General features: G+C 45.5%; 1 protein-coding gene across 1 annotated transcript in view; it reads right to left on the bottom strand.

Moving 5' to 3' along the window:
* LOC121693989 (protein diaphanous homolog 1) overlaps positions 1–27,642 on the bottom strand; it is a 121,744-nt gene that overhangs the window by 84,230 nt on the left and 9,872 nt on the right. The window contains 10 exon segments of the mRNA XM_042073875.1: positions 956–1,074; positions 1,943–2,053; positions 2,288–2,393; positions 2,869–3,008; positions 3,320–3,398; positions 3,585–3,659; positions 3,778–3,908; positions 4,714–4,815; positions 7,371–7,535; positions 11,951–11,977. Coding sequence (XP_041929809.1) covers positions 956–1,074; positions 1,943–2,053; positions 2,288–2,393; positions 2,869–3,008; positions 3,320–3,398; positions 3,585–3,659; positions 3,778–3,908; positions 4,714–4,815; positions 7,371–7,535; positions 11,951–11,977 — 1,055 coding nt within the window.

Below are 27,642 nucleotides of genomic sequence, written 5' to 3' on the forward strand. Positions count from 1 at the left end.
TTGTATTGTCTATATGGTCTGTATATTGTCTGTACTGCTAGTGTGACATCATCCGTCGGAAGCAAACTCCTTGGGTCTCATCTGGTCAAATAAATCGGTCTCTGATAATAAAATAAGGACGCACATATAGCTTAATGCCATTATATTAGGCCCAGGGGAGCTGCTATCTGAACGGGTGGGTAGTGGGTTCTCCAGCCCTTCTGTCTTGGTGTACAGGGTCGTTGTCCATCATGTTTTTGCCCCAGTTTGTGACCCCTGGTGCTCCTCTGGAGCTACTCAGCTACTGTGGAGGGCAGTGCGAGCTGCTGGACAGGGGAGGGGGGGGGGGGGACTGATTTACATGCTGTACGTTGGTGTTTGGAAGAACTATGGCATGCATTGATTTCAGATGATGGGCTAAGAAGAGGGACCACATTTACATGGCTGATGGTTTGCGATCGGGGCCCAATCAAGGGCCCAAGGCCATGACATTCAATTTGTCATTTCATCAGAGCAGAGTGTTTTCCGCTGTTCCAATCACACACACTGAGATGAGTTTGGAATTACCATCATAGCGGCTGACTGAAATGCAACCCCCATCACTGACATTTAATGCAAATTGCACTCCCCCTGGTGTCCACAAAGGTGCACAGCATGCACACAGTAAAATCTAACTCTTGAAATTGTTTTGGGAATCTTGAGACATCTGGTGGTGAGAATGTGAAATGCATGGACACATTTCCTCCACTTTTTTACAAAATAAATCCACATATGCACCATCCCATTCTCCTTAGAAATGCTGTAGGCGCATTTGAATACACTGAGGCCTCTCAGACTAATAACTGTTGTCACAGTGATTGTGCTCAGTAACTCCTCCACCACATGATCAGTATGTGTGTGTGTGTGTGTGTGTGTGTGTGTGTGTGTGTGTGTGTGTGTGTGTGTGTGTGTGTGTGTGATCTGGGTGGAAGGATATTCCATCTCTATGCGGACATCGTCCAGCCGAGCCCTGAAGTCCTCCGAGTCGTCCTCCGCCTGCTCATCAAACACTTGCAACTGCACCTTCAGCTCCTCATTCTCAATGTTCCTCAGTTCCTACACACACACACACAAACACACACACACGTATGAAAACACAGAACTTTCAAAAGAAACCACACTGAAGTTCAACATCTCCTTTTGGCTAAGTTCATTACATGTGGGATTTACTGCATATACTGATATATAATTCAGAAAGTAGTTGGGCAGGTAGTTCACTAAGCTGTACAAGTCTTAGACTACTCATAACCAGACATTTCATTTTCAGCTCAGCCATTTACAAAGTCTTGTGAGGATGGTGAGGACATGTCTTCGTTGTGAGTCGTGGTTTGTCATGGTGTCGGGTGTACAGGGAGACCAGGTCCAAGCCAAGCAAGTACCTGTATGTGTTGGATGCAGTGATATCACCTGTCCAGTGCGACACCTTATCTTCCACATGTGAGGTGGTCGGGACAATAGGTTCTTAATCGCTGAGCTTTGCGCCTGCTGAGACCTGAGCGGTCAGTCTGAGCTTGACGCCAGTGAATGAGCTCCAATTAGCACTTCTCCTTCTCAATGAGCCCACTGACTGGGCTGTGACACCTGCACGTGTTCACACCCTGTCCTGTGATGCTACGTGGTGTCTGAATAAAGGTGCAGAGGCCTGGTGTTCAGGGTGAGTAGGTGGGTGTGTGGGTGGGGGTGGTGGGGGTTACGTGGTCTAGATGGATGTGGGTCTGGTTCTGAGGGTTCTGTAAGGGACTGGGTCTGGATGTGAGGGTTCTGTAAGGGACTGGGTGTGGTTCTGAGGGTTCTGTGTAGGACTGGTTCTGGTTCTGAGGGCTCTGTAAGGGACACCGTCTGGTTCTAAGGGATCTGTGTGGGCCTGTGTCTGGTTCTAAGGGATCTGTGTGGGACTGGGTCTGGGTGTGAAAAGGGGACTCACATTGAGCAGGTCGCGCAGGCCGAGCCTCATGAGCTCTGAGCGGATGTGGATCCTAAAGTCCAGCTCCTCGCCACGGGAGATCAGGGCGTTGACCAGCTGCATACATACAGCCTACAGAGTGGACATACACATGCACAACACTATTACACAATCCCTCGTAATCATACAACAGATATGACATTGGCATGGCAATATTACTACGTATCATGATCAAATGGAAATATATTCGAGTGTGTGGGTAATTTGACTGAATGAGGGTGCTTGTGACAGTAAGTGTGTGTGTGAGTGTGTGTGTGTCTGTGTGTGTGAGTGTGTGTGTGAATGAGTGAGTGGGTGTGTTTGTACCTTGAGTGCAATGTTGTTTTTACGCATGCCAGTCAGTAGATATTCAAACCGCTCAATGTCCCGTTCTTCCGCTATCTCTGTTAGGGACTCCAAAACTCTCTCATGCCTGAACACACACACACACACACACACACACACACACACACACACACACAATATCGTCAGTCATAACAAAATGAAAGTGACTCATTCCATTCCAAAAAGATTGGGGTGGGGGACAAACATTCAAAGTGGTTCTGATTGCCTCGTGGGCGTAGTCATTTTCAGCAGCAATCGTGCGTCCCATCCACACATTGGGATTTGCACTCGGAAAACAAACTGCTGCAAACACAACTAGGGATATTACCAGCACTTACTCACGTCTAACTCTTCACACACTCTCACAATCACAACACATGACCTCACTCATAAACACAGAAACACAGTGCAGACACTTGGCTGGGGGTGAGACCTGGGAAAGTTTTGTCAGCAGGAGTTCTCAGTTGCCACAGAAACAGGTGGAGATAATATCTGCTGAAATATGCTTTTAGAGCCATGTCAGCAGACCACACACACACACGCACAGGCACACACACACTTACAGGTTATCGGGGTGGTCCAGGATGCAGATGGCGGACAGGATCTTGATAGCGTCCACCATCATGTGTGGCACCTTGGGGGTCATGGCTCTCACCAGGAGAGGAATGCCCTCGGCCGACACCAACATGGCTTTCAGACCATACTGAGAGAAGCAGAGGGACAGAGCAGGACACAGACATTTAATCACAATCATCACAAGATAATGTTATAGTGTCATTATAACATTGAACTACAGTATATTAAAAAAGCATTATTATCATCACATGATAATGATATAACCATGTGTGTATATTGATGTCTACAAGTAATCATCTGTTTTTATCAGTAACATTTTTTCCTTAGAGAGAGAGAGGGAGAGAGGGAGAGAGAGAAAGAGGGATGAGATGAGATGAGATGTAGGTGCTCCTGCTGGTGTTGTTGAGAGAGTAGTCCGGCGTCAGGAGGCTCTCTCACCTTGTTGTTCATGAACGCTTTGATGCAGCGGATGATCTCATGCTGACACTTGACCTCCATGCTCCTCGGGTCCATGTTCCTGAGGGGCACAAGAGGACGACTGAGGGCGGCTGACTGGTGCACATGTCAGTGGAAATGTGGAGTGTACATTTGAGTGTGTGTGTGTGTGTGTGTGTGTGTGTGTGTGTGTGTGTGTGTGTGTGTGTGTGTGTGTGTGTGTGTGTGTGTGTGAGAGAGAGAGAAAAAGGAACTCTAGGGAGCTTACGGTTCCTCTTCTTGGAGTTTCTTCAGGATGTTGAGCAGCAAAGCTAAGCCTTCATCCCCAAACTGCTGCACCCAACTACGGGAGAGGAAACAACATATTATCAACATTTCAACGTGTGACTACTTTGCTAGTTACTAGTGTGTTTGAATGTGTGTGTGTTACCTGTTTGTGTGTGTGTGTGTATGTGTGTTACCTGACTGGGTTATTGTTGAGAGAAACCCTCAGAGACTCCAGGACGCTGAGCAGCTGTGTGTCTCGGGGTTCACTCTTCAGCTCCTGAATATAAATCAGTGCAGACTTGGAGCTCTCTTTCTGGTTTTGACTCTGTAGACACACACACACACACACACACACACACACACACACACACACGCACACACACACACACAGTAAAAAGTGACTGATTAAAGTTAATGTAGTCAGAAAGGTCACATAAAAAATAATTAAAAAAATTATAATTGAATGAAAATGTAGACTTTATTAATTCCATTGTGAGCAACACTTTTAGGAGGCTTGAGGCAGGCTTCACTGCCTTTAGCAATACATCTCTAAGAAAACAATTAAGTAGGTCTCTCGTATTATAGTCTAACTTGACAGAAGACAGCAAGTAATAACTGCTTGCAGAAGTTTACAGACATGACCGATATTAGATGCAATCATTTAATATAGATTACCATCATGAATCCACAGAAGCTGGCAAGGGATCCCAATTTAATAGCAATGCTACTAAAACTGCATTTATCTTTCTGAAAGAAGTCTGTTGTACATCTCTTGTTGTGTGTGATATCACAGGTGTTTGCAGCTTGCTCTGCATTAGAGTGACTGTGGCATGATCACAGATAGGAGTTCACTATGATGGGTTATATAATGATGGAAGGCGCCTACAGCTGTCAATCAACCAGTACATATGTGTGTGTTATAATGACAGATGAGTGTGTGTTATTATGTGTTTTATGATGGCAGCTTTTTACAGCTTTAAAGGCTGTGGTCTTTTTTTCAGTGTGTGTGTGTGTGTGTGTGTGTGTGTGTGTGTGTGTGTGTGTGTGTGTGTGTGTTATATTGACAGGCACTTACAGCCTTACAGCCTTGGAGGTGTGTGTGTGTGTGTGTTATATTGACAGGCGCTTACAGCCTTGGAGGTATGCAGGTACTGAGACACCATCTCCCTCTTGATGCTGATGTCCTTCTCCCGCAAGGGCCGCTGTTTCTCCTCATTCAGATTCATGTCCACCTAGCGCCCAGAGACAGAGAGAGAGAGAGAGAGAGAGAGAGAGAGAGAGAGAGAGAGAGAGACAGAGAGAGAGAGGAGGCACACAAATGAAGGAAGGGAGTGAGGGGAGGGAATCAGGGGTGGAAAAAAGGAGAGAGAGAGAGAAAAAGAGGTAGAGAGGAAACGATTTTTGAAATAAGCGTCCAATATATCTTTCAGCAATCACGCCATCATCCCCGCCATAAAAACACTCAAACACTCTCACTCACCCTGACAGAATCATCAGCAGCTGCAACAAAAACAACATTAAATCATCACACTCACTCGCTCTCTCCCTCCCTCCCTACTCACACTCTCTCTCTCACTCACACACACACTCACACACACACACACACACACACACTCACACACCATTAAGTTGTCTCCACCGTCATTCCTATAACCCAAACACATATTCATCATGAGAGCAAGAATGGGGAGAATCACACACACACACACACACACACACGCCAGGGGCCATAACAATGGTCATCATAACATGCTATCCATCTTATTAGGAAGATTAGAGGGGTTCAAAATAAACTATGAAGTCTCACACACACACACACACACACACACACACACACACACACACACACACGCAATTAAGTTGGCCATCATAATCATAATCACTGCCAGTCCAGACGTATATCAATTCATCACAGGATGAAGTTGTAGTGCTTTTTGGCCCATTAACAATAAGCACAGCAGAGAAGAGCTCAATGTATACAGTTTAATTTGGTCATAATCCTACATCTGTTATACTAATTAGCCAAATGAACACACACATACAGATGCTGACGAAGACCACCTCGAACACCACACTCTTCACTGTGTCATGTGCAAAAACCTTTCACACACCATTACACACACGCCGTGATTAGCTGCTCTCTGTCACTCTCTTTCTCCTTCATGTACACAAACACTCACACACCTCTTATTCTTTTCAGTGTTTCTGCACACAAAACAGAATTGATTAAAAACATACCTCTCTCCCCTCACACACACATACATACACACACACACACACACACACACACATACATACACACACACAAACAAACAAACACACACACACAAAAACACACACACATTCTCTTTCTGTCTAATCATCCCGTCATCAACCTCTCTTTCCCCCTCACACACTGCTACAGCAAGTGTAGTGTAGTGTAGTGTGTTTGGGGTGTCCTGCTGTTCTGCTCTCCTTTGTGTCTAGGCCCCGCCTACTCCTGATTGCCTGGTGGAAGTGGGGGTTCCTAATTGGGCTAATAGAGTACCAAAGTCTGACGTAGCGTTTCCATGACGGCAGAATCACTGGATCTAAACAAACTTTCGAAGTGGCTTAAATAGCATTGAATGTAGACATGTGGCATCATTTCTAGCTAATAAATTGTTTTAAATGTAGGCTATAGCCATTTAAACATGCTTTACCTGCTAGACAGCAGCTTACCCACATAACACGGATTCCCTGGCAGGTGTAATATAAAGAAACAAAATTCCAGTGGATATTTCACGTCTTCTCAAAGACTGGCGGCTGTTAAAAGTGACGTTTTTTGCTAGCCAAAATACGTCCGTGAATTTAAGGATTTTAACCGCATGCTGTGAAGTTACATGCAGGTCTCTTTTACGGAGGAAACCCATGCTAAAATAAAACTCTGTAGTCACGAATTTGATCGTGTTGGTATGAATATATGTTGTAGTATGTGATTCCTACAGTGTAAAAATATATACTAACATCTTAGAAACGTTGTAAAATTATTGAAATAGATTAAGAAAGCCACCGCTAATGGTGATTTCAATGGTTAGATTGATTTGTTTAGATCCAGTGAAATTGCTGCCTTGGCAGCGCTACGTCATGGCTTTGGTACTCTATTGGGCAACCTTTAAAAACCCTCAGCTGGCATACAGACGGCCTTGGTGCCAAGCAGCAGATTGGTGGTCATTGGGTCTTGTGACTTCTAATCTGTATCTGTGTTGTGTTGACTGTGCATACCTGTGTGTGTGTTTTGTGTTGACTGTGCATACCTGTGTGTGTGTGTGTGTGTGTGTGTGTGTGTGTGTGTGTGTGTGTGTGTGTGTGTGTGTGTGTGTGTGTGTTGACTGTGCATACCTGTGTGTGTGTGTTGACTGTGCATACCTGTGTCTGTGTGTTGTGTTGACTGTGCATACCTGTGTGTGTGTTGTGTTGACTGTGCATACCTGTGTGTGTGTTGTGTTGACTGTGCATACCTGTGTATGGAGTTGCAGGCTACTGGCCGGCGTGCGCCAGAGTTTGTGTGGGTGTTTATTTTCCTTTTTTTTTGTTAGTTTTGTTGCTGTGGGGTTTCAACGCCTCCCGGAGCTTTTATTTTGAAGCCTAACAAAGCTCCAGGTCACTCGGCTATTTCCTGGTTTCGGTGTTTACCTTTGTGTTTAGTTAAGAGTTGATGGGTTATGTCGTCGTATGCCCCCTAGGTTTTAACTGCGGGAGACATAACACACAGACTCACAAACACACCCTATCTCTCTCTCACTCTTACTCTCACACACACACTCACCAGCATCTTCTCGAACAGGTCCAGCACGTACTCGTCTGGGTGCTCGTGCAGCATGGCGGCGCCGGCGGGCACCTCGTACTGGGCGGCGGTCGAGTGCCTCTGGCCCGGGTGGTGACTCGGCTTCTCCTTCTCCTTCTTCTGGCGCATGCTGGTGAAGCGCTCCAGCTGCCAAAGTCAAAGGGCATAGGTCAGAGGTCAGAGATGCACATGCCAGCAGCACCCACACCAACAGGTCAGTGAATGGGGGCGATGGTGAGGTGGGCTCGGACCCAGCGGTGACAAACACAGGAAATGCCCTCAGGGTAGTTTGGGTTTCCTTCAGCCTGAAGTCATTTCCACTTCTGTCACCACATCAAACAGTGGTTAATAGACCTCTGCATCTTTGCTAGTCAAATCACCTTCATAATGGAATGCTCCAACTCTCTGGTTATTAGGTCCTGGATCCTGTCTTTTTTGGATGTCATATATATGGAGCTTTCAACAGCTCAAATTAATTGAGCTGTTAATTAATTAATGGTGCTTAAGAGAAAATATTAAAATGCTTTAGGGCAGTATTAGGGAATCCTTGTAAGACATGCTAAGCTTAAGGCCCTAGCGCTCCCACTTTAGTCTGTCGTTGAGTCCCCTCTATATTGTCTAGATTACCCTCTGACACACACACAGCAGGCAATACTTCTTCTCCTTGGTGGAGAATGGCTGATCACTAGAGCATTATTCCACTTCAGAAACTGAAGCTCAGAACTACCATAATGCTCAAATTAGTTTTGAAATTAGACCAATCTAATTTCAAAAGCGCAGCATTTTACTTCTAGGTTACTAGCCTCTACTAGGACTTACTGAACTCAGATAGGTGGGTTTGTTTAGACTGGCAGTCCATTTCAGTGGCATGTACAAAGATCCCGAGGTCTGTGAGTAGGCCATGCAAGTAAAGGGCAAACAGTCAGAACACTCTCAAGGCACGGTGTGACCACCATGTCTAGTGCCGCTGCTGGGACGGTTGGTAAACAAAGTAAACAACAGAAAGCAAGTGGGAGCCGAAGCAGGTGGGGGGGGCAGGAACACTGTGACGTCAGTGGCAGTGTCACAGACGCAGCTCCTGCACCCGTGGTGGCCACTAGGGGGTGCCAAAGCTCTTCCAAAAAAGCTTTAGGCCAGGGGTCTCAAACTCCCGGCCCCCAATTCCGGCCCGCGACTTATGTCAAAATAATAATGTAATCCGGCCCTTGAGGGTATTTTTAATTGCGACAAACAACGATACTGATTAAAATAGACGATATATCCAAGTACGGTGACAAATCTCATTTGAACTCTCCTCCACTATTTGCTAGACATCCAGAGCTTGATTCAAACCAAAATCGCTGCACAAAGTTTTCAGGAAATACTTGTATTACACGCGAGAAACACGAAGACGTGCATTTGTAATGACGCGAAAGCGATGCAATAGTTTTGCACAAATTGAAGCAGACATAGGCCTACACCAAATGTTGAAAAATGTTCACACGTGTGATGAAGTCTTGGGTAGGCTATGTTATTCACCTATTCTGATTCTGAAGGAGAATATCCTGACAGCAGGGGTAGTAGAAATAGGGCTCTGAAGAACTACAAAGTCACCCGCGATATAGGAACTGATTTGACCAGGATACTTTATAGGCCTTGTGGTTATAGGCTAGTAATAGCAGAGAGGGTTCAAGCGGAGCACAAGGATCTTTGGTAATAGTTTACTATTGTTGGTATACATGTACATCTTAGGTGTTTTCCTGTTAATTTGTTATGAGGGTAATATGACAAAAAAGAAAGTAAACCTGCTCAAATATGTTCATCCAGTATTTACCGAAAGGTGCATAATTTGAGGTGCTTGCCATCCAGTGGCAAATTAGATAGGTAAATGTACCCCCTTCATAAACTTTTGTTTATACTCAAAGATTTTTACATTTACAGTAGGACTTTATCTCTGACTACTTTCAAGCCATGGCCTTTTGAAATTTTTATATAAAAATCCAATGGTGTTGCTTTCTTAACCCTGACGTACGACGGAGTATTAGGGCCACACATGAAGAAAAAAATATATTTTTGCCATGGCGAGATTAAAGTCGACATGTCGACATTAAACTCGACATTTCGAGAATAAAGTTGAAATGTAATGTCGACTTTAATCTCGACGTTTCGACTTTAAAGTCGACATGCTGAAATTAAACTCGCAATAGGCCCTATAATAATATAATAATAATATTTATTTATATAGCACTTTTCAAGCATTGAGCACAAAGTGCTTACAGACATGAAGAGCATTTTTTCTATGCACAAAGTGCAACAAAAGTGCTTCACACACAAGACCCAAACAAACAAATAACAAAAATGCCTAACGGAGCGGCGTAATCGCCAGCGTACCCGTCACACGTGAAACATACAACATGTGAAACATTCAAGACGGATAACAAACAAACAAAAACAAATAATAAAATAAATAATTAAGACATTTTAAAAAGAAAACTCATGTTAACTTAGTAGTCCAGTTGGTTGCATCTAGTTAAGCGGCTGAATAGTCCAAGGGCAATGATGAAGGCGCACAGCTGTGTCCAACCCGGAGGATTTAACGTTTTCCTGGCAGTCTGGAGAGCACTGGAAACCCTATTGGAGCACCCTACTGTTTAAACATAGCCTACAGAGTTTAAGCTATGTAGCCTACACTAATACACAATGTGTTACATAAAAGAAAAATGGGCTTCAAATAGGTGTTATTTCAGATAGATTGCTAGATTGCAGATAATCAGATAGATTGCGTCTTGTCTGTTAACTACTCATTGCAGTCATCATGAAGTGCTGTCTCGCGGTTATGGAAATACCATGCACTATGCCATTTAGGCTAAATAGCTACAAAATATATATGTATCCAATGATAATGTTTCTATACAAAATGTTATTTCACTCTGTTTTACGTGGTTAAGGCCACTGCACATCCAAATAACTGCCCTTCATGACCCACAAGCCGTCACTCTCCAGGAGAACATGGCAAAACTCATTTTTCTAAAACTGCTTTTTCATGTCTCACCTGCAATACGAGTCTAGAAACACAGGTTAGCCTAAGCATATATACTATTTTGATCCCGTGAGAGAATATGTGTGCATGCACTTTGTGTGCATATGTGTGCATGTAGGCTACTAGCCTACATGGGGTGATCGGGAGGACAGCTTCATTCGTCCCTCCATAGACATTCAGCAATAGGCTGTTTTGCTTCCATTACAAACAAGCAACGTGAAAGTCTAGGATTGGGGAGAGCGCCTAGTATGCCTCTAGTGCATAAACATGAAGTTGAACCTTTAGATGAAAAACAACACTTTAATAATAGGCCTACAATAAATAAATAAACCGCTATGACGTTTAGGCTACTTTTGACCATTGCATTTATCGCCTGTAACTCCGTGATAAGGACCTAACAGCAAAGTATTTGGCTGAGCAACGTAGGTTAATATGTTCTGTTTTGTCCACATGATATAGGCCTATGTCTAATCATTGTTGCACTCGAACACTCTGAATCATTGTTGCACTAGTTGCATTGTTTCATTCGTCCTCCCTTTCAATCGTCCCGAGCGGTTTTTCTCTCTCCAAACTAACTTTATTCTCGAAATGTTGAGTTTAATGTCGACGTGGCGACATTCAAGTCGATACGTCGAGATTAAAGTCAATATTACATTTCAACTTTATTCTAGAAATGTCGAGTTTAATGTTGACATGGTGACTTTAAAGTCGACATGTCGAGTTTAATCTCGTCATGGCAAAAATATTTTTTCCTTCATGTGTGGCCCTAATACTCCGTCGTACTGACGCCTAGTTTGCCAGGTTTAAAACAGTTATGAGAGGAAAATATTTTTATTTGGTGTGAAACACACACATAGGCCTACTTGTTTTTATGCTTTTTTGTTTGTTTTTATAATTTGTATTAATATTTATTTAATCATTATTTTATTTATGAGCTAAGGTTGCTAGCACAGGTGTCTAAAACTAGATAACATTTTCTGTTTTTAGTTTTGTGTTTGAAAATACAGTATTTGAAAAAAAACATTGCATTTTAGGAAATAGCCGTTCTTTTTTTGTATTATTCTTTAACACTGATGTGGCCCTCCAACGAGATGACATTAGCAGAAGTGGCCCCCAGCTCATTTGAGTTTGAGACCCCTGCATTAGGCAAAATCAACCCAAACCTTTTGCATAGCAGGCTCCAACCTTTTACCCAGAGACCTAGTCGACTGAGCTGCATGGTGGTCTGAGTGCCCTGGACATCAAGCAGGCCCAGTTGTTGTTCTAGTGCAAACAAGCACAGTGCAGCTGAGCTGGAGCCTGATGCGTTGTGTGCAGCGTAGCGTGATGGGTACGTTGGCAATCGTAAGTGAATGTGTGAGTGAGTGTGTGAGGGGTTAAGTAAGTGAGAGTGCAGAGTGCTGAGGTTAGCTGTACTGTGATGTGGACACACAACACACGCTTGGGGGGGGGGGGGGGGTTAGCCAAACAAGCAAAAACTCAGGCAACACACTAGATCATGCACATAGACAAGGACAGCTACAGACTACACACATCAACCTACCTCATCAGGAATCAGCCTTTTAAGTTTCTGTTTAGAGAGGACGGGTGGAGGGAATTAGGAGGAAGAGAGGGAGGAGACAGACAGACAGACAGACGGGCAGACAGAGGAATTAAGATGACAGATCACCATAACAACCAATCAACAGAGAATTATAGGCCTAACATTTATACTACAAACAGTTCTCAATCAGTTATATTTGATCAGGATTCAGGATAGGACAGAGAATCATAGGCGTAACATTTATACAACAGACATTCCTGAGACATCAGTTATATTTGATTGGGATTAAGGATAGGACAGAGTTCCAACACAACATTTCAGTGTATTAGAACAGATTAAAGTGACACAAGCTATATTAAAAGTTCTAACACGTCAATTATTATGAAATTGATTTATGAGGACAAGGGAACTCTGTTTTCAACATCTAGGCATTATTTTGTTTTTGGGAGACTTTTACTAGCCTAACACTAGTAGTATTAGTCCTAAAACTGAAAAGTAACATTCTCATATTTAGTAACATTGTAGTGCTTTCAAATAAAAGAGGAAAAACAACCAACCGCAGGTACACACAAGTCAGCATCAAATGGTATGTGCCTCAAACAGCCACAAGGTGGCACCCAACACCAACAAATCCCTCTCAGCCTCACATTTTTTCATTTGTTTGTCTTGACAAATAGGAAGTAAAGTCACTCAGCAGGGCGTCACTTGTGTGTGTCACTTGTGTGTGTTTATGTGTGAGTCAGTCTCTGTATGTGTGTGTGTGTGTGTGTGTGTGTGTGTGTGTGTGTGTAAAAGTGTTCATGTCAGTGTGATGAAGTGGGATAAAAAAAGCTTTGAAGGGTACAATGTGAGTAAACATGTGAATGTGAGAGAAAGTAGGCTGTGTGTATCGAAGAGAGAGATGAGAGAGAGAGGGAGAGAGAGAGAGAAGGAAAGAGGAAGCAAGACTTCAGTACACATGTGTTTATGTATGTGTACACCTGTTAAAATTCTGCCAACTGGTTCAAGGCCATGAGAGAAGCAGGATAAGCGCAGCCGAGCCCTTTGACCTGCTGTTCTTACTACAGATAAAGGGTTCTGTACCTATAGGTTCCAACAGCAAGAGCATACAATCTTCAGACAATAATATTAAGCACACGGACGAACACACACACACACACACACTGTAAATACCACAGCGAAAACATGTGTTACCTCAACACACACAGTGTACAATCCCCCTTTGCCAGAACACACTCCAAAAAAGACCTAGTAGTACCTGAACCATTCCAAACACACATAAACTCTAATATCACTCAACATATTGGCCTTGATCAGCCAGACTTGACGAACAACAGACATAAATACCATCAGTTTCACTTTCAAATGGCAAAGGCTGCAGACAGATCAGCATTTCTCTCATACTGCTGACGACTGCTGCAGGAAGAAGCACAGCCCCTGAGGACACCAAGGCCCAAATTACAGGTTGGGGCCCCAGAACACCAGCACTGCGTCTCTCTCTCTCTCTCTCTCTCTCTCTCTCTCTCTCTGTGTGTGTAAGTGTGCATACAGACTGGCTGATTGCCTGCCTGAGTGAAATAGAAGATCCATAAACCTAAAGGTGTTGATTCCGCTCTTGATTAGCCCATCGGGCTCATAAGAGAGTATTTTTTTAGTCGACTGCAGGTAAATGGGGAGGTAGGTTGTGACGTGCATACACACATACTTGCGTACACACCCACCTAACATCCCCTTTCCCAACCACACACACACACACATAAATGATTTTCATTAAAGAGGTGAGCATAAACTACCTTAGGAACATACCCTACTCCCCCCACACTTCAGCTTATGCAAGGATGTAACTGGCTCCAATGCAGGCCTTTATGTAATACATACATTCCACACACACACACACACACACACACACACACACACACACAAGAGCGTGGACACACAAACACCATTATGCTCCTTTCTCCAAGCCTGAAATTGCACACCATTCTTTACTCCTCCATCTGTCCCCTTCATCCATCCATCCATCTCCCCCTCTAACATCACCCCCCCCCCCATCCTTCCTCCTGAAGTTAGAGCTCTGTGTCTCTCCCCAAATATCTGCCCGCTGAGTGAGTTCAGGTTATCAGAGCTCTCTCTCTCTCTCTCACACACACACAAATAAAGTCAAACCAGTCAGAAAACTTCAAGTACTAATTGGGCTAACATTAGAAAAGAACGCAAGATGCCAAACATACAGTACTCATCCAACAACACACACACACACACACACACACACACACACACACACACACCTCTGCCTATCCCTGGGTGTTCTATTTGGGTGCTGCTTCCTTGGTGTGGGAGGCTTGGCATGGCAATGGTGTAAAGCAGGATGCTCTTCTAACAGCATTAGAGGACAGTCCACAGAGAGCCTGAGACACACAGTCACGCTGTCTCTACATCAGCTGCAGCCAGCACTTATCTTTTCCCCCACAGCAGCACAGCCAAAGATCCGTTATGGCTCTGTGTGTGTGTGTGTGTGTGTGTGTGTGTGTGTGTGTGTGTGTGTGTGTGTGTGTGTGTGTGTGTGTGTGTGTGTGTCTGTGAGAGAGAGAGAGTGTGTGTGTCTGTGTGGGAGAGTGCATACGGGTGCAGTAGGAAATGTAAAGCTTCTGTGACTCTAATACTGTATAGTGTCTCACACCTTAAAAGGGGAATGTGGCATGTTTCAACTTAGGTCTTATCTCTAGATGTTTTTAGGAACAAACTTTCAGAAGGGACAAAAACAATGAATCGGTGCAGTACTGAGATAGCATGTTAACAATGGGAATAGCTATACGGCCATCATGTGGGGCGTGTCAAGAGTATAAAGGTAGGTCACTGGCTACAAACACAGCTTCTCTACATTGGTTGAGGATGTATCAAACACAGTGCTATCTTCATAGAGATCTGGTCCATACTGGTCATTTTGTAGGTTCTACATGCACACTAAATAGGTACACACTATACACAACACAATCCCTTTCTATGACCCTCTACAATTTCCAGGCTAGGGTCTATGATAGCAACACACACACAGACACACACACACCAGTGTTTCCCATACATTGACTTATTTGTGGCGGCCCACCACAATATCAACATTGACCACCACACAATGAAACTATGCTTAAATCTGGTTAGAATCATAAATCAGCACTACTTTGTTAAAAACTGTTGCATTCGGGTTATTCTGCAAACCTACCACCACAAATAGAATTCAATTCTGTGGGAAACACTGAGCACACACACACACACACACACACACACACACACACACAAGTAAACCCTTACACACCTGAGTGGTCAATTCCCTTCCTTCTTGCACCACTCCTCAAGCGAATCCTTCAGCCTAATAGCCTCACACACACAATAAAGAGTCACGGTTCCCTAACTATAACATACAACTCAGCAGATCCTCTCCCCATTAGCTCCTCTCTCTTTCTCACACACACACACACACACACACACACACAGACACACACACAGACACACACACACACACTCTTCTCTCTACCCTGCATCCCCTCTCTCTGCAGCGGCTGACAGGCGCAGAGGTGAGATGCTGCTGGATGGGTCCACTGGCAGCTTGTCACTCTGAATGACCCCTCGGTCCCCGCGGAGAGGAGAGAGAGTAAACTCAGGTTCACAGGGCAGACATAACTAGAGAAGGAATGCGCTCTAGGGGCAGAACAACATGTGGCTGGATGCACAGATAAGGCCTGTGGCAGACGCAATCTACACTCACGAGATGTGTGTGTGAGAGTGTGTGTGTGTGTGTGTGTGTGTGTGTGTGTGTGTGTGTACGTGTGTGTGTCTTAGGCGTACACAATAACCCAGGAAGAGGCAATAAGGGGAACTAGGTGTTTATTAGGAGTCCAAGAACTTTCAGTTCTCTCTATCATGAGTTTGGAGGGTGGCAATAAACACTAGCATGATTCCGTTTCCTCATCAGCATTCACGAGTCTCCATTCAGGAAGATCACAGTTTAATTTTGTGATCTCACAATACTCTAGGCCTGCTACTGTCTTTTTTTCTCATCATTAAATCACTGAACATTAACATTAATGTTTCCTTTAAAAGATGAACCTTTAAAAATTAAAAATACCAAATTTAGCATGACTATGTGACTAATGTGACCAGTCTGCATCCAGGAAGTATTCAGGCTCAACCAAATTAACTTGGACCAGCTGGTCTAAAGGGCCTGATGACCGCATTGTTCTGCTATGAGAAAAGGTAGTGCGTCATTGACCTTTGTAATTGTCATTATCTTGATTGTCCAAGTTTTCCTTATCAAGTGCACAGGAATCTGGTTCGGCAAACAGGCGCTGCAGCTGACACCAACACATTCCACAATCCCCACCCATGAGGGCCAGAGAGATATGGCGCTCTCGCACTAAAACACACAGCCGCACACACATGCCTTGTTTGTCCTTGGCCGTAAAGGCCACGTGGGGAAATTAATTTGACACACACACACACTCATACACACACACACGCACCCCACCAGGAACCACACCCAACATGCGACAGAAAGCAATTGTTTGGCCAGCCGATCGCTATCGCCCTCCAGGAGGACAACTGACACACTGAGCACCCAGAGCTTCTGCTGCTCCTGCGTTTAAAAGGCACATTAAGCTCCCGGCCACCGTCCCAGTCATCCCCCCCCCCCCCCCCCAGGGTTTCCTTTCCTCGCCTTGACACCCAGGCCGGCGGCGGAAACAGCCAAACCGGTTTGGGAACTGCTGGAAAGCCTAGACGGCACGGCAACCCGAGAGGCGACTTGTTCACCCCGACACACAAGGTGTTGAGCAACAGAGCGGAGCGAGGTAACCGAGTACCAAGAGAGAGCCGCAGCTCCAGCTATCTGCGTTGCCAGATAAGCACTCACACACAGAGTCAAACCCTACGCTAGATAGCCATTTATGTTACATTACAATGACTCATTGTCCATAAGAGGCTAATCCATTAACAGTGCTACAGCGTGCATTAGGCTACAGTGGACCGGCGTGCATTCGAGGCAATAGAACACCCAGGGAAACCTATCCTAAAATAATAGCCGAGCAGCAACAGGGTATGCGTATGGGTCACGGTCGTGGCGTGTTATCTCAACAGGGGGTGATGGAGCAGAGCGTGAGGAGGTGATCGGGGGGCCTCTTTGAGGGCTTCTCGGTGTCGGCGGCCATCTTCTTTTGCTTTGACGCACGCTGGGCTGCGTCCTGCGGATCTCGCTCTTAGCCAACGCGCAGAGTGGCGGCCCCATGACGGGCCTGCTGGGAGGAAGCACCAGCTGATCCAATCTCAGCTGCCCCCAAAGACCGATGGCCACAAACACACACACACACACAGACACATACGCGCAGTTACATACATGCACACACTTCCACTATTACTGAGCAAAGTCAAATGTGGTTATAACACAGTGTCAAGAGACAGTGCATGACAACGGTCAGCTGGACAAAATAAACAAAGTGTTTGTTATGTTTCCCCTTTATGGATGATGAGATAACTCACACATTGTGTACTGAAAGCTCTCCAGAGACAGGGCTGATGTAGTTCACACAAGGGAGGGCCCTGACAGAACCACAGTCATACTCACATACATACACACACACACACACCTACTGTACTCAAGGACCCTAACTGGGCACTGGACATGAGTACGGTGCATTCCGTATTTGATGTTATTGGATTCCATTATTTCCAATACGACCCCGCACCCCACCGCCGAACCCTTTTGCCGTCGCCTTGTAGATTTATGATTTAGTTCTCTTTTTGTCGGCGCCACTCAATAAAATCCATTGTTTATTCAATGCTTGTCAGCTTAAAGATTTCGGTGCTGGTGTCCATGGGCAACAGACAGAACGAGCTCTCGTTCGCACTCACGTTGGCACCTATGTGTGAAGAGCTTTAGTGACCACCAAACACTTTAACTGTAAATGTCTGCGCATTTGTGGGAAAAAGAAACTAGAATCTTACTACGGAGTTAAAGCAGGTCTGTCCATGGAGTCACCACAGAAACATCACAGCAGGCCCATGGGAAGGCATGCATATAGATGTGTGTGCATGTGTGTGTGTAGGTGTGTGTACATTGCCCCTATCGGTTCGCTCCTACAGCCATGTCAGCTTTAATAAGGCACATGAGAGTTGAACAGCATTCCACTTCCACTCCGATATAGGCTATAATTAGCCCTGTGGTTATTAGGCATGGCAAAAATACCAAAAGCACACACACACACGCACACGCGCACACACGCACACGCGCACACACACACACGCACGCACACACACGCACGCACGCACACACACACACAGGCAAGCATAACACATTTACGGTCAGACACACACTCGTTATCTCTGGTAAAAAATAATTAATTTGTGGGTAGAGGCGATGATGACATCCTCCATCTTGTCAGTAACGTGGGAGCAGCGCACAGACATACAGTCGGCTTCCCATTAATGTGTGACAAACCTGGCCCCAGCTACTGCTAAGTGTGTGTGTGTGTGTGTGTGTGTGTAAACATATTCCGTAGAGACCATTCCAATCCAATCCTATCTTCCGAATCTCTACACACACACACACACACACACACACACACAAAGGCCCTTTGACTTTCCAAGGACTGAAATAGTTCTGATCTTTTTAGCACACGCAGTCGTGTTGTCTTACAGGTCCAACTAACCCCCCCCCCCCCCACACACACACACACACATAGTTCACAACCTAATCACATGCCCATTCTTTCAGACAATGTCTCTTCAAAGGCCAGGTTAGATTCAAAAACAAGATGCAGTAGGGTCAGAATGTTTGACTCAACTGGGTGTTAATCTCATGTGAGTGAACATGTGCCTAAAGTGTGTGTTTCAACACAACTGCCATTCAGCTAGTTGAGCTGGTAAAGAGGGCCCGTATAAGCAATGCTGAAGTCCCATCCATTAAGGCATCACCTTCACCCCCAGCTAGTCAATCAGCTGAACTAACCCTTCAGTTCCTCACCTTACATTTCCAGCCAGAAACCCATTAGTTGTGTGAAGTACTAAAACCACACAGACCAGGGTGTTAAACACCCTCTAAACACACTCACCTATTCCAGGCTCAACCCAGACTCAAGTGTACTGCTTCTGTATGAGATAGAGGTGGGGGTGGTGTGTGTGTGTTTGTTTGTTTGTTTGTTTGTTTGTTTGTGTGTGTGTGTGTGTGTGTGTGTGTGTGTGTGTGTGTGTGTGTGTGTGTGTGTGTGTGTGTGACCACCTGCATGAAAATCTGGTGTGCTCTTGAACAGTCTCCTCCACACGTACCAAACCGATCTTTTTTCCTCCGTCTTCCCTGGAACCGTATCAAGAATATTTGCGTCCAAACGGATCCATCTCAACACGACTCAACACTTCATACCCCAGGCCTATAGGTGGCACTGTTTCTTTACAGAAATTGACAAAAACTTGCGCTTTACAGACAGACAGAATAGGCTACAACGAAATGGCTAATGCAAGGAAACCAGAATTGTTTGTGTGGACTGATGGTGAACTGTCAACTGTAGTCAACTGTAAAACTAATAAACTTTATTTTACGGTTTGTGAAGGGTGCAGTCCCGTCCTTTATTTGGCTAACGCAGGTAGGCCTACTAATCACCTTTACTTTCTTTGGTTGTAGGATAGTCCGTGATTCACATTAGTTTTGGCTATCACCGCAATTAGGCTACTAAACGCAAGGCTTACCCAAGTTCTAAGCTATTCTGTCGCCACATTTATAATATTGCTATAAAACCTTCGTTAGTAACAGTCAATACGTTTGCCTGCATCAAATCGCGCATTTGCATTCAGTGTGCTACCATAACGTAACTCCACCTTAACGTGAGTTCTAAGCGTCTTTGTATGCTTATATCTGATTTCACTCGACTGTGAATGCATGTATATATGTTGTAAGACATGTAAAATAAATGAATGACACTGGCACTACGCACAAATTAATGTACCCTAAACTTACACAGACTTTCCTAATAACTAGAATGCATAAAAAAACACCGGGAAAAACAGTGTTCAGTCCACCAAGTCATAAGCTATCAGCGCTGCGCAGCACCAGTTGTGATATTTATCTTACGGAGTGTAATCGTAGGTAATGTCATGTATGAAAACTAGCATTGTTAGGCAATACTATAAGTGCAAGTCCAGGGCAGCTGAGGTGTGGCGATGACATCATCGATACGCAAGCAGGATGTGCGGTTTCGCTGTCTAAACAAATTCAAACGGGCTACGGTTTCAGATTTTTCCACTCTGGGACCAGGTTTCAGAAAAGTGCGGTTTCGGGAAGTGCGTTTACAGGATTCGTTTGGATGCTCGGCCAAGACGAAGCAAAACCTCTGGGTCATTCCACGTCAATTGAACCAGGGCCCACACACTTAGGTCTCAAAAAATTCTGAAAAAATCACCAGGTGTACCTATGTTATCCAGGAGACACACTGTAAAATTACTCTTATGTAAAATCTATACTTTCCAAGATACAGCCTATTTTACAGGGGGAGGGGGGTGTCGATTTTGGTCGGCCTCTTTTTTTTGTCAAAGTTCACAAGCCCACAGCGCAATAACTAAACCATGTAGGAGGCTCAAATTTTGCTTGCTGGTACATAAATAAGAATAGTATGTAGAAAAATCATCACGCTTGGTCTGGATGATCCTGCATGGTCATAGTTGTCCCTCAAAGTTGATCAAAATTGTATTGGAGTTTTTGGCTGGGCTCTGTTTAGGCCTTCAGAAGACATATTTGTACTCAACATAGTAAGGAAAATAAATCAAGAGCCTGAGATAAGTAGAAACACTCTCACAAAAAGCAATGAACAGAAAATAAATCCCTTCAGGGTCTGAACAGCAGACCTCACAAGTCTGAAAAATAATTTTGGTTATCATTTTCAGAGCTCCCAAACACCTTGTGGGAATATACAAATATTTGTTTTAATGTTTTTCTTTATTCTCCATGATCCCTTCTTTTTAAAAACACCAATTTGACTTGTCTTATGAAAATCTTTCTTTTTTATTTTCCACCCTGAACATGGGCAAAATGCCCCATTGACATCAATATGTTTGATGTCAAAAGAAAGATTTGCATAAGACAAGTCAAATTGGTGTTTTTAAAAAGAAAGGCTCATGGAGAATAAAGAAAAAAATATTTAAAAAATCTTTGCATATTCCCACAAGGTGTTTGGGTGCTCTGAAAATGAGAACCAAAATGATTTTTCAGACTTGTAAGGTTTGCTGTTCAGACCCTGAAGGAATTTATTTTCTGTTCATTGCTTTTTGTGAGAGTGTTTCTACTTATCTCAGTAAGGAAAATAAATCAAGAGTCTATGTTGAGTACAAATATGTCTTCTGAAGGCCTAAACAGAGCCCAGCCAAAAACTCCAATAAAACTTGTATCAACTTTGAGGGACAGCTATGACCATGCAGGATTATCCAGACCAAACATGACGATTTTGCTACATACTATTCTTATTTATGTACCAGCATGCAAAATTTGAGCCTCCTACATGGTTTAGTTCTTGCGCTGTGGGCTTGTGAACTTTGACAAAAAAAAGGCCAACCAAAATCGACACCCCCCTCCCCCTGTAAAACTGGCCGTATCTTGGAAAGTATTGATCTTACCTAAGAGTAATTTTACAGTGTGTCTCCTGGGTAACATAGGTACACCTGGTAATTTTTTCAGAATTTTTTGAGACCTAAGTGCGTGGGCCCTGGTTCAATTGACGTGGAATGACCCCTCTGCGTTTAACCTAAAAAGCGTCTCCGTGTGGACAGGCCCTGAGCCTCAGGTAGCCAGGCGCTAAAAAGCTTGCTCAGCTCTCAGGTGTGTGTGTGTGTGTGTGTGTGTGGCCAGCCTCACACAGGTGGAGGAAATGAGATGCGCACACACACACACACACACACAGCCAGCTGCTTATTAGTGCACTCAGCCCTTTTCTCGCGCTCTCTCTTATCCCTCCCCTACCACCAAAACACATCAAAGCACCCCAGGCTGAGCCCTCTTCCACACACAGACACACACAGACACACGCACACACACACACACACAATCAATTACATCCGCGGCTATCAGCGCATCCCCATCTCGGGGCTCCGATAGCATGTCATGTCATTAGAGCCCCTATAGCATTAGTGAGCCGGGCGGGTGAGCGGGGCTGGTGTGCACGTGCGTGCGTGCGGGCGGGTCTGATGTGGCGGCGCACTGCGGTGCGGCGCGCTGCTCTTTCATGGGGGCCGGGGTGGTGCATAAGCGATTATTGCACGGCGGATAATGGGGCTTAATGGGCACCAGGGAGACGTGGAGACCAGGAGCCGAGGAGGCGTCTCAGGTGGAGGTTTTAATGTACTCTGACGACGCTCTGTTTAAGCTTAAGAGAGTGCCTTTCAAGGCTATGTAAGGTAAAGATGTGGAGAGTGTGTGTGTGTGTTGTGTGTGTGTGTGTGTGTGTGTGTGTGTGTGTAATTTGGAGGGGGGGGGGGGGGGGGGGGGATAATAGAGTAGCTGTTGAATGTGGATGAGTGACGTAATGTGAAACTTATGCTGTTGTTGCTAAAAATAGGCAGGCTCACTTTTCACTGTGTGTGCGAGTGCCCAACTACTAACTCTGTGTGTGTGTGTGTGTGTGTGTGTGTGTGTGTGTGTGTGTGTGTGTGTGTGTGTGTGTGTGTGTGTGTCATCCACCATGTTGATATTTCTCCAGTTGCCATGGAGTCCGTCTCGGTCGGACAGCGGGCGGTTCATGTCATCAGCGGGCCCAGAGCTGTGAGCGGGACACGCCCGCTTGAGTGGCAGCCCACTTCCTGCCAGAGGCTGCAACAGGAAGTCAGCAACAAGGAGACCTGACTCATCACACACACACACACACACACAGTTCCTCATCCAGACCCTCACTCTTACTCAAGACTTTAAAAGGTGGTTCCGAGAACCAATGATGATCATAATGTCACAAGTCTCAGCATAATGATGAGGAATGTCTGATGTGTGCTGATGGTCTCACAGTAAAAAGCCAACAAATGTCACCCAGAGGAAAGACTGCATGACTGAGAGAAAGAGAGAAAGAGAAAGAAAGAAGTATAGGCAGAAAGAGGAAAAGAAAGAACGCTCCACGGAGACATGAATCAGACTGACAACACAAATGCAATGGAAACAACCCAAAACATGAACCTGCCCTCAGACACGTGTGTGTGTGTGTGTGTGTGTGTGTGTGTGTGTGTGTGTGTGTGGCCTCATCATCTGTTCAAGAGAAGTAAGCTCAGGCTGTGTTAACAGGAAGTCCTTTATGCCAAATTAGTTGCTTTCTGCAACACCCCCAAACCCTTCTGTCTCGCCCTCTCCCTCTCTCTGGTGTTACCCCGCGAGTTAGCGACGCCTCACTGCATGTGGAGGGGGGCAAGCTTTCTGCATGACTGCTCCCATCCCTGCAAGGGCTGCCCCTACACACACAGACACAGACACACACACACACACACACACACACAGACACACACACACAGACACAGACACACACAGACACAGACAGACACACACACACAGACACACACACAGACACACACACAGACACAGGCCTCAGCATAGCCCTATTCTGTTGTGAATGACCCGTCCTCATTAGCTGGGAGATAAGAGGAAGCCTCGGAACGCGGAATAAACAATGACTTCTCATTGCCATGGAAGCAGGCCGGCACATCAGGCTCCGGCTACGGCTGTTATTACTGAGGATTAATTACGTTGCCCCGACAACTGGCGCATTCCACGGCAACAGGGCCGCCACCGGTGTTCCTTCAATGCCAGAGCATCTCAGACAATGACGGGGGGGGGCTGGCAAGGCCAACGCTGTCGCTCACCCACAGAGACACCGGATGAATGGAATAACTCCACGCAGAAGAATGACGGCGCTTCACAGCCAGCCCGCTTCACCACCACGGACCATCGATATGCACATCACACGGCACAGCATTTATTTATTTATAGCCTGTTTTGAATCCGGCAAGCATTAGTGTGCCGTGTTTTGCACCATTTACCAAACACAGTGGGGCAGAGAGAGCGGTCCCCGGTCTCACCGGCACAAAGGCTAGGAGGTTTCACACAAAAATGTCACAGATTGCTTCGGCATCATATCATTATTTTTAGACTATAAGTGGCCCGGAAAAAAAAAAAAAGGCGACAGGCCTGACTAGAAGAGGTGGGCCATTGGTCTCGCTCCAGTGGAGAGATAATGGAGATTTTCTGAGCAGTGCTTCCAAACGGTGCGGCTGCTCTGCTCACAGCCGTGACCTCGCACGGCACCAGTGCTTGATGAGCCTCGTGCATGCTAATACTCTGTAGTCCTCTTTCCACACTCTAACTGTTTCTGGGGTTTTTTTTATCTCCCTTTTCTCTCTCAGTCTTTGTGTCCCTCCATCTTCCATGTTGTCTTTTTTTCATTCTTCCAACCCCTTAGCATCAGCCTGCCTCATCAAGCCTGCAGACGCGCAGGCAGTACTGCTGTCGACAGCATAAATGCTACGATTAAAGCAGCGGGTCAATACTACACCACCTCCACCTCCACCCCGCTGTCAAAGCTGAGGTCAACACAACACCACTCCACCTGCATCAGCCAGGAGTAAGTCGATGATGGCAGGGAGGCACCAACATTAACAAGCATTAAGCCCTCCACCCGGAGGACGCCACTCAAGGCTCTCGCTCAAGAGCACCCACCTGTAGCATCATATTAACGGATGGATGGAGAGAGAGAGCAAGAGAGAGAGAGAGATATGATAGGAGCGTTTAGGATAAAGTGTTTTCCCCCCACAGTGCTCCAGCATTCCCACTCAGGCCTTTAACAGGAAGAGGAAGTGGAGTCACAGGGGGCCCCGCTGGGCATAGCAGGGCCCAGCAGTTAATGATTTCATAATAACTGCCGATGGAGGGCCATGATGGGGGCCTGTTGTGTATGCGTGTACTTGTGCGTGTGTGTGTGTGCGTGCGTGCGTGCAAGTGGTTGAGTATATGTGACTGAAAGAATTGAAAGACTGAAAGTGAATGTGGGAGCATTTATGGTCTGTTGGGAAAAAGAGAAAACAAAGAGCCACTACAGTTGACCCTGGAAATCCCCCCCCAACACCCCCCCCCCCCCCATCCACACCCCCCCAGCCCCATCATTCTCTCTCTCTGTGCTCTGGCTGCTCTGAAGGACTTGAGAACTTCTTCAAAATTCTATTAACAGCCACTCCCCTCCAAACACACACACACACACACACACACACACACACACACACACACACACACACAGTAGTTTGACTAAGAACACGATTTCCCGTTCTGCATTCTTGACAGCAGCTATGACATTGTGCATGTGCATTAGTCTGGTTTTAACAACTTCAACTTGTGTTAGCGTCGTGCACACATTAACACACAAATAACCAAACCACAGCAGCTATATTGCAAACAACAGACCTAAAGGGTGAGTGTCTGTGACCTTCAAGGCATCCACCTACAGTATAGGCAATGGCTAACAGCAGCTCTGACCAACACACACACACGTGCTGGAGGTTTCAAACACGCACACACGCGCGTGCTGGAGGTTTCACACACACACACACACACGCTCTCACACACACACACACACACACACACACACACACACACACACACACACACACACACACACACACACACACACACTCACTTGAGGTTTCAGCACAATGCTACAGCTCTACAAGAGTGGAGGGCCAAATAGATGAGCATGTGAGAACAGGGCCCTAACTCAGTGTGAGCTGCAGAGGACAAAAACAACCAGCAGTAATTGGTACACAGACGAGTAAACTGTCCAAGATTATACCAGGATTAAACTTTCACAGAAGAAAAACATTGGGTGAGGCTCCAAAATTAAACAAAAAACTTTTCTTCCTTCGCCTGACATAAACTAGGCTATTTATCCTACCCAGAAACGTCATGATTGTATATGAATTAGACTTCAAAAAGAAACTAGAAAAAAAACTGTTTGCTTGCATCTAGTTTAGAAAAGTGTATAGAAAGTTTCATTTTCAGGGCAGAGCTGTAGCCACCTGCCTGTACTAAAAAGAGTCATTTTTGTCTGGGTGGTTTGCTGTAATGCAACCCCTCACTGAGGCAGTCTGTCAGAGACGCCTTTGCCTTTTACAGTTTGCCTGAGGAGTCACCACACGCACAATCATGTCTCTGGCAACTGCTGTGAGAAACCAAGTCTAACTGCTTCTTTCGGTGTGTGTGTGTGTATGTGTGTGTTCGACTCGGCAATGGCTGCAGTACACCAGGAAGCACTAGAACTTTGCCTTTCAGAGTCATTTCAAAGACTTCACAAGTTTCACAAGTTAACACCCTTTGCACACATCAGCTGAACACATACAGAGCACTACCAATGATAAGGAATGGAATCTGCAAACCGTAGAGCCTGCGTACTCAAATGAAACGCTCTCCCATCTCAGATACAGGAATACGCACCCACATACGTAACACACTGACCAATAGGCTAGCCTAATCTATAAATAGAACTGTTAGAACTCCATTTCCCACATGTTTCATCCGAAAAACAAAACCCAAACAAAGAGAACACACACACACACACACACACACACACACACACACACACACACACACACACACACACACACACACACACACACACACACACACACACACACACACACACACACACACACACAGGTCATCCTCATATTGTCTGGTCTGAATGAATGACTGGGCCAGTCATGGTTCAGCAGCCCCCAGTGCTTTGACAAAGAGTCTGCCTGAGCTGCTCTCTGAAAGCAGTTCATTTGCATCATCATCTCATCTCCTGCAGCCCTCCAAAGGTCTCGCACACTCTCGCTGTAGGTCAACACTAAATTTCCTGCCAGGAGTTTGGTTTCAAAGAGATGTGTGTCTGTGTGTGTGTCAATGTGCATATGTGTTTATGCATCTGGTTGTGTGTGTGTGTGTGTGTGTGTGTGTGTGTGTCAGGGAGTCAGTGTGCATGTGTTTATGCATCTGGTTGCGCGTGTATGTGTGTGTGTGTGTGTGTGTGTGTGTGTGTGTGTGTGTGTGTGTGTGTCAGGGAGTCAGTGTGCATGTGTTTATGCATCTGGTTGCGCGTGTGTGTGTGTGTGTGTGTGTGTGTGTGTGTGTGTTTGCGCGTGTGTGTGTGTGTGTGTGTGTGTGTGTGCGTGGTGCGCGGACAAAAGAGAAATGGTGGTGGCAAATGGCAGCATTAGCAGCAGATACTCTTCAGTCCTTCAGTTCTCCTCAGCTCCTGCTCGTCAGCTCTCTACAGGCCCAAAGGTCACGCAACAGCCCATTAATCAACAGTGATTCACAGGCAGCTGGAAGCAAACACGCAGACACACACACAAAGAGTTACCACCACACACACACACACACACACACACACACACACTTCTGTCTTCCTCTTCATTTTTCAGACTCTTCAGACTTTAATCATTATCTGCACTCTCTCTTCCCCTCTGCTGCACAGGTTGGGGCATCTCCACCCAACACCTTTCCATTCACACCACTCCTCCACTCTGCTCTCCCTCCATCCCTCCATCCCACTCTCTCCTCTGCCTCTATACCACTCTCATCTCCATCACCCCCTCCCTCCATATTGCCCTCTTCACCTCCCTCTCTCTTACTCCTTCCATCTCCCTCTCTCTAC

Source organism: Alosa sapidissima, chromosome 20 (assembly GCF_018492685.1).
Source record: "Alosa sapidissima isolate fAloSap1 chromosome 20, fAloSap1.pri, whole genome shotgun sequence".
Taxonomy (NCBI): Eukaryota; Metazoa; Chordata; class Actinopteri; order Clupeiformes; family Clupeidae; genus Alosa; species Alosa sapidissima.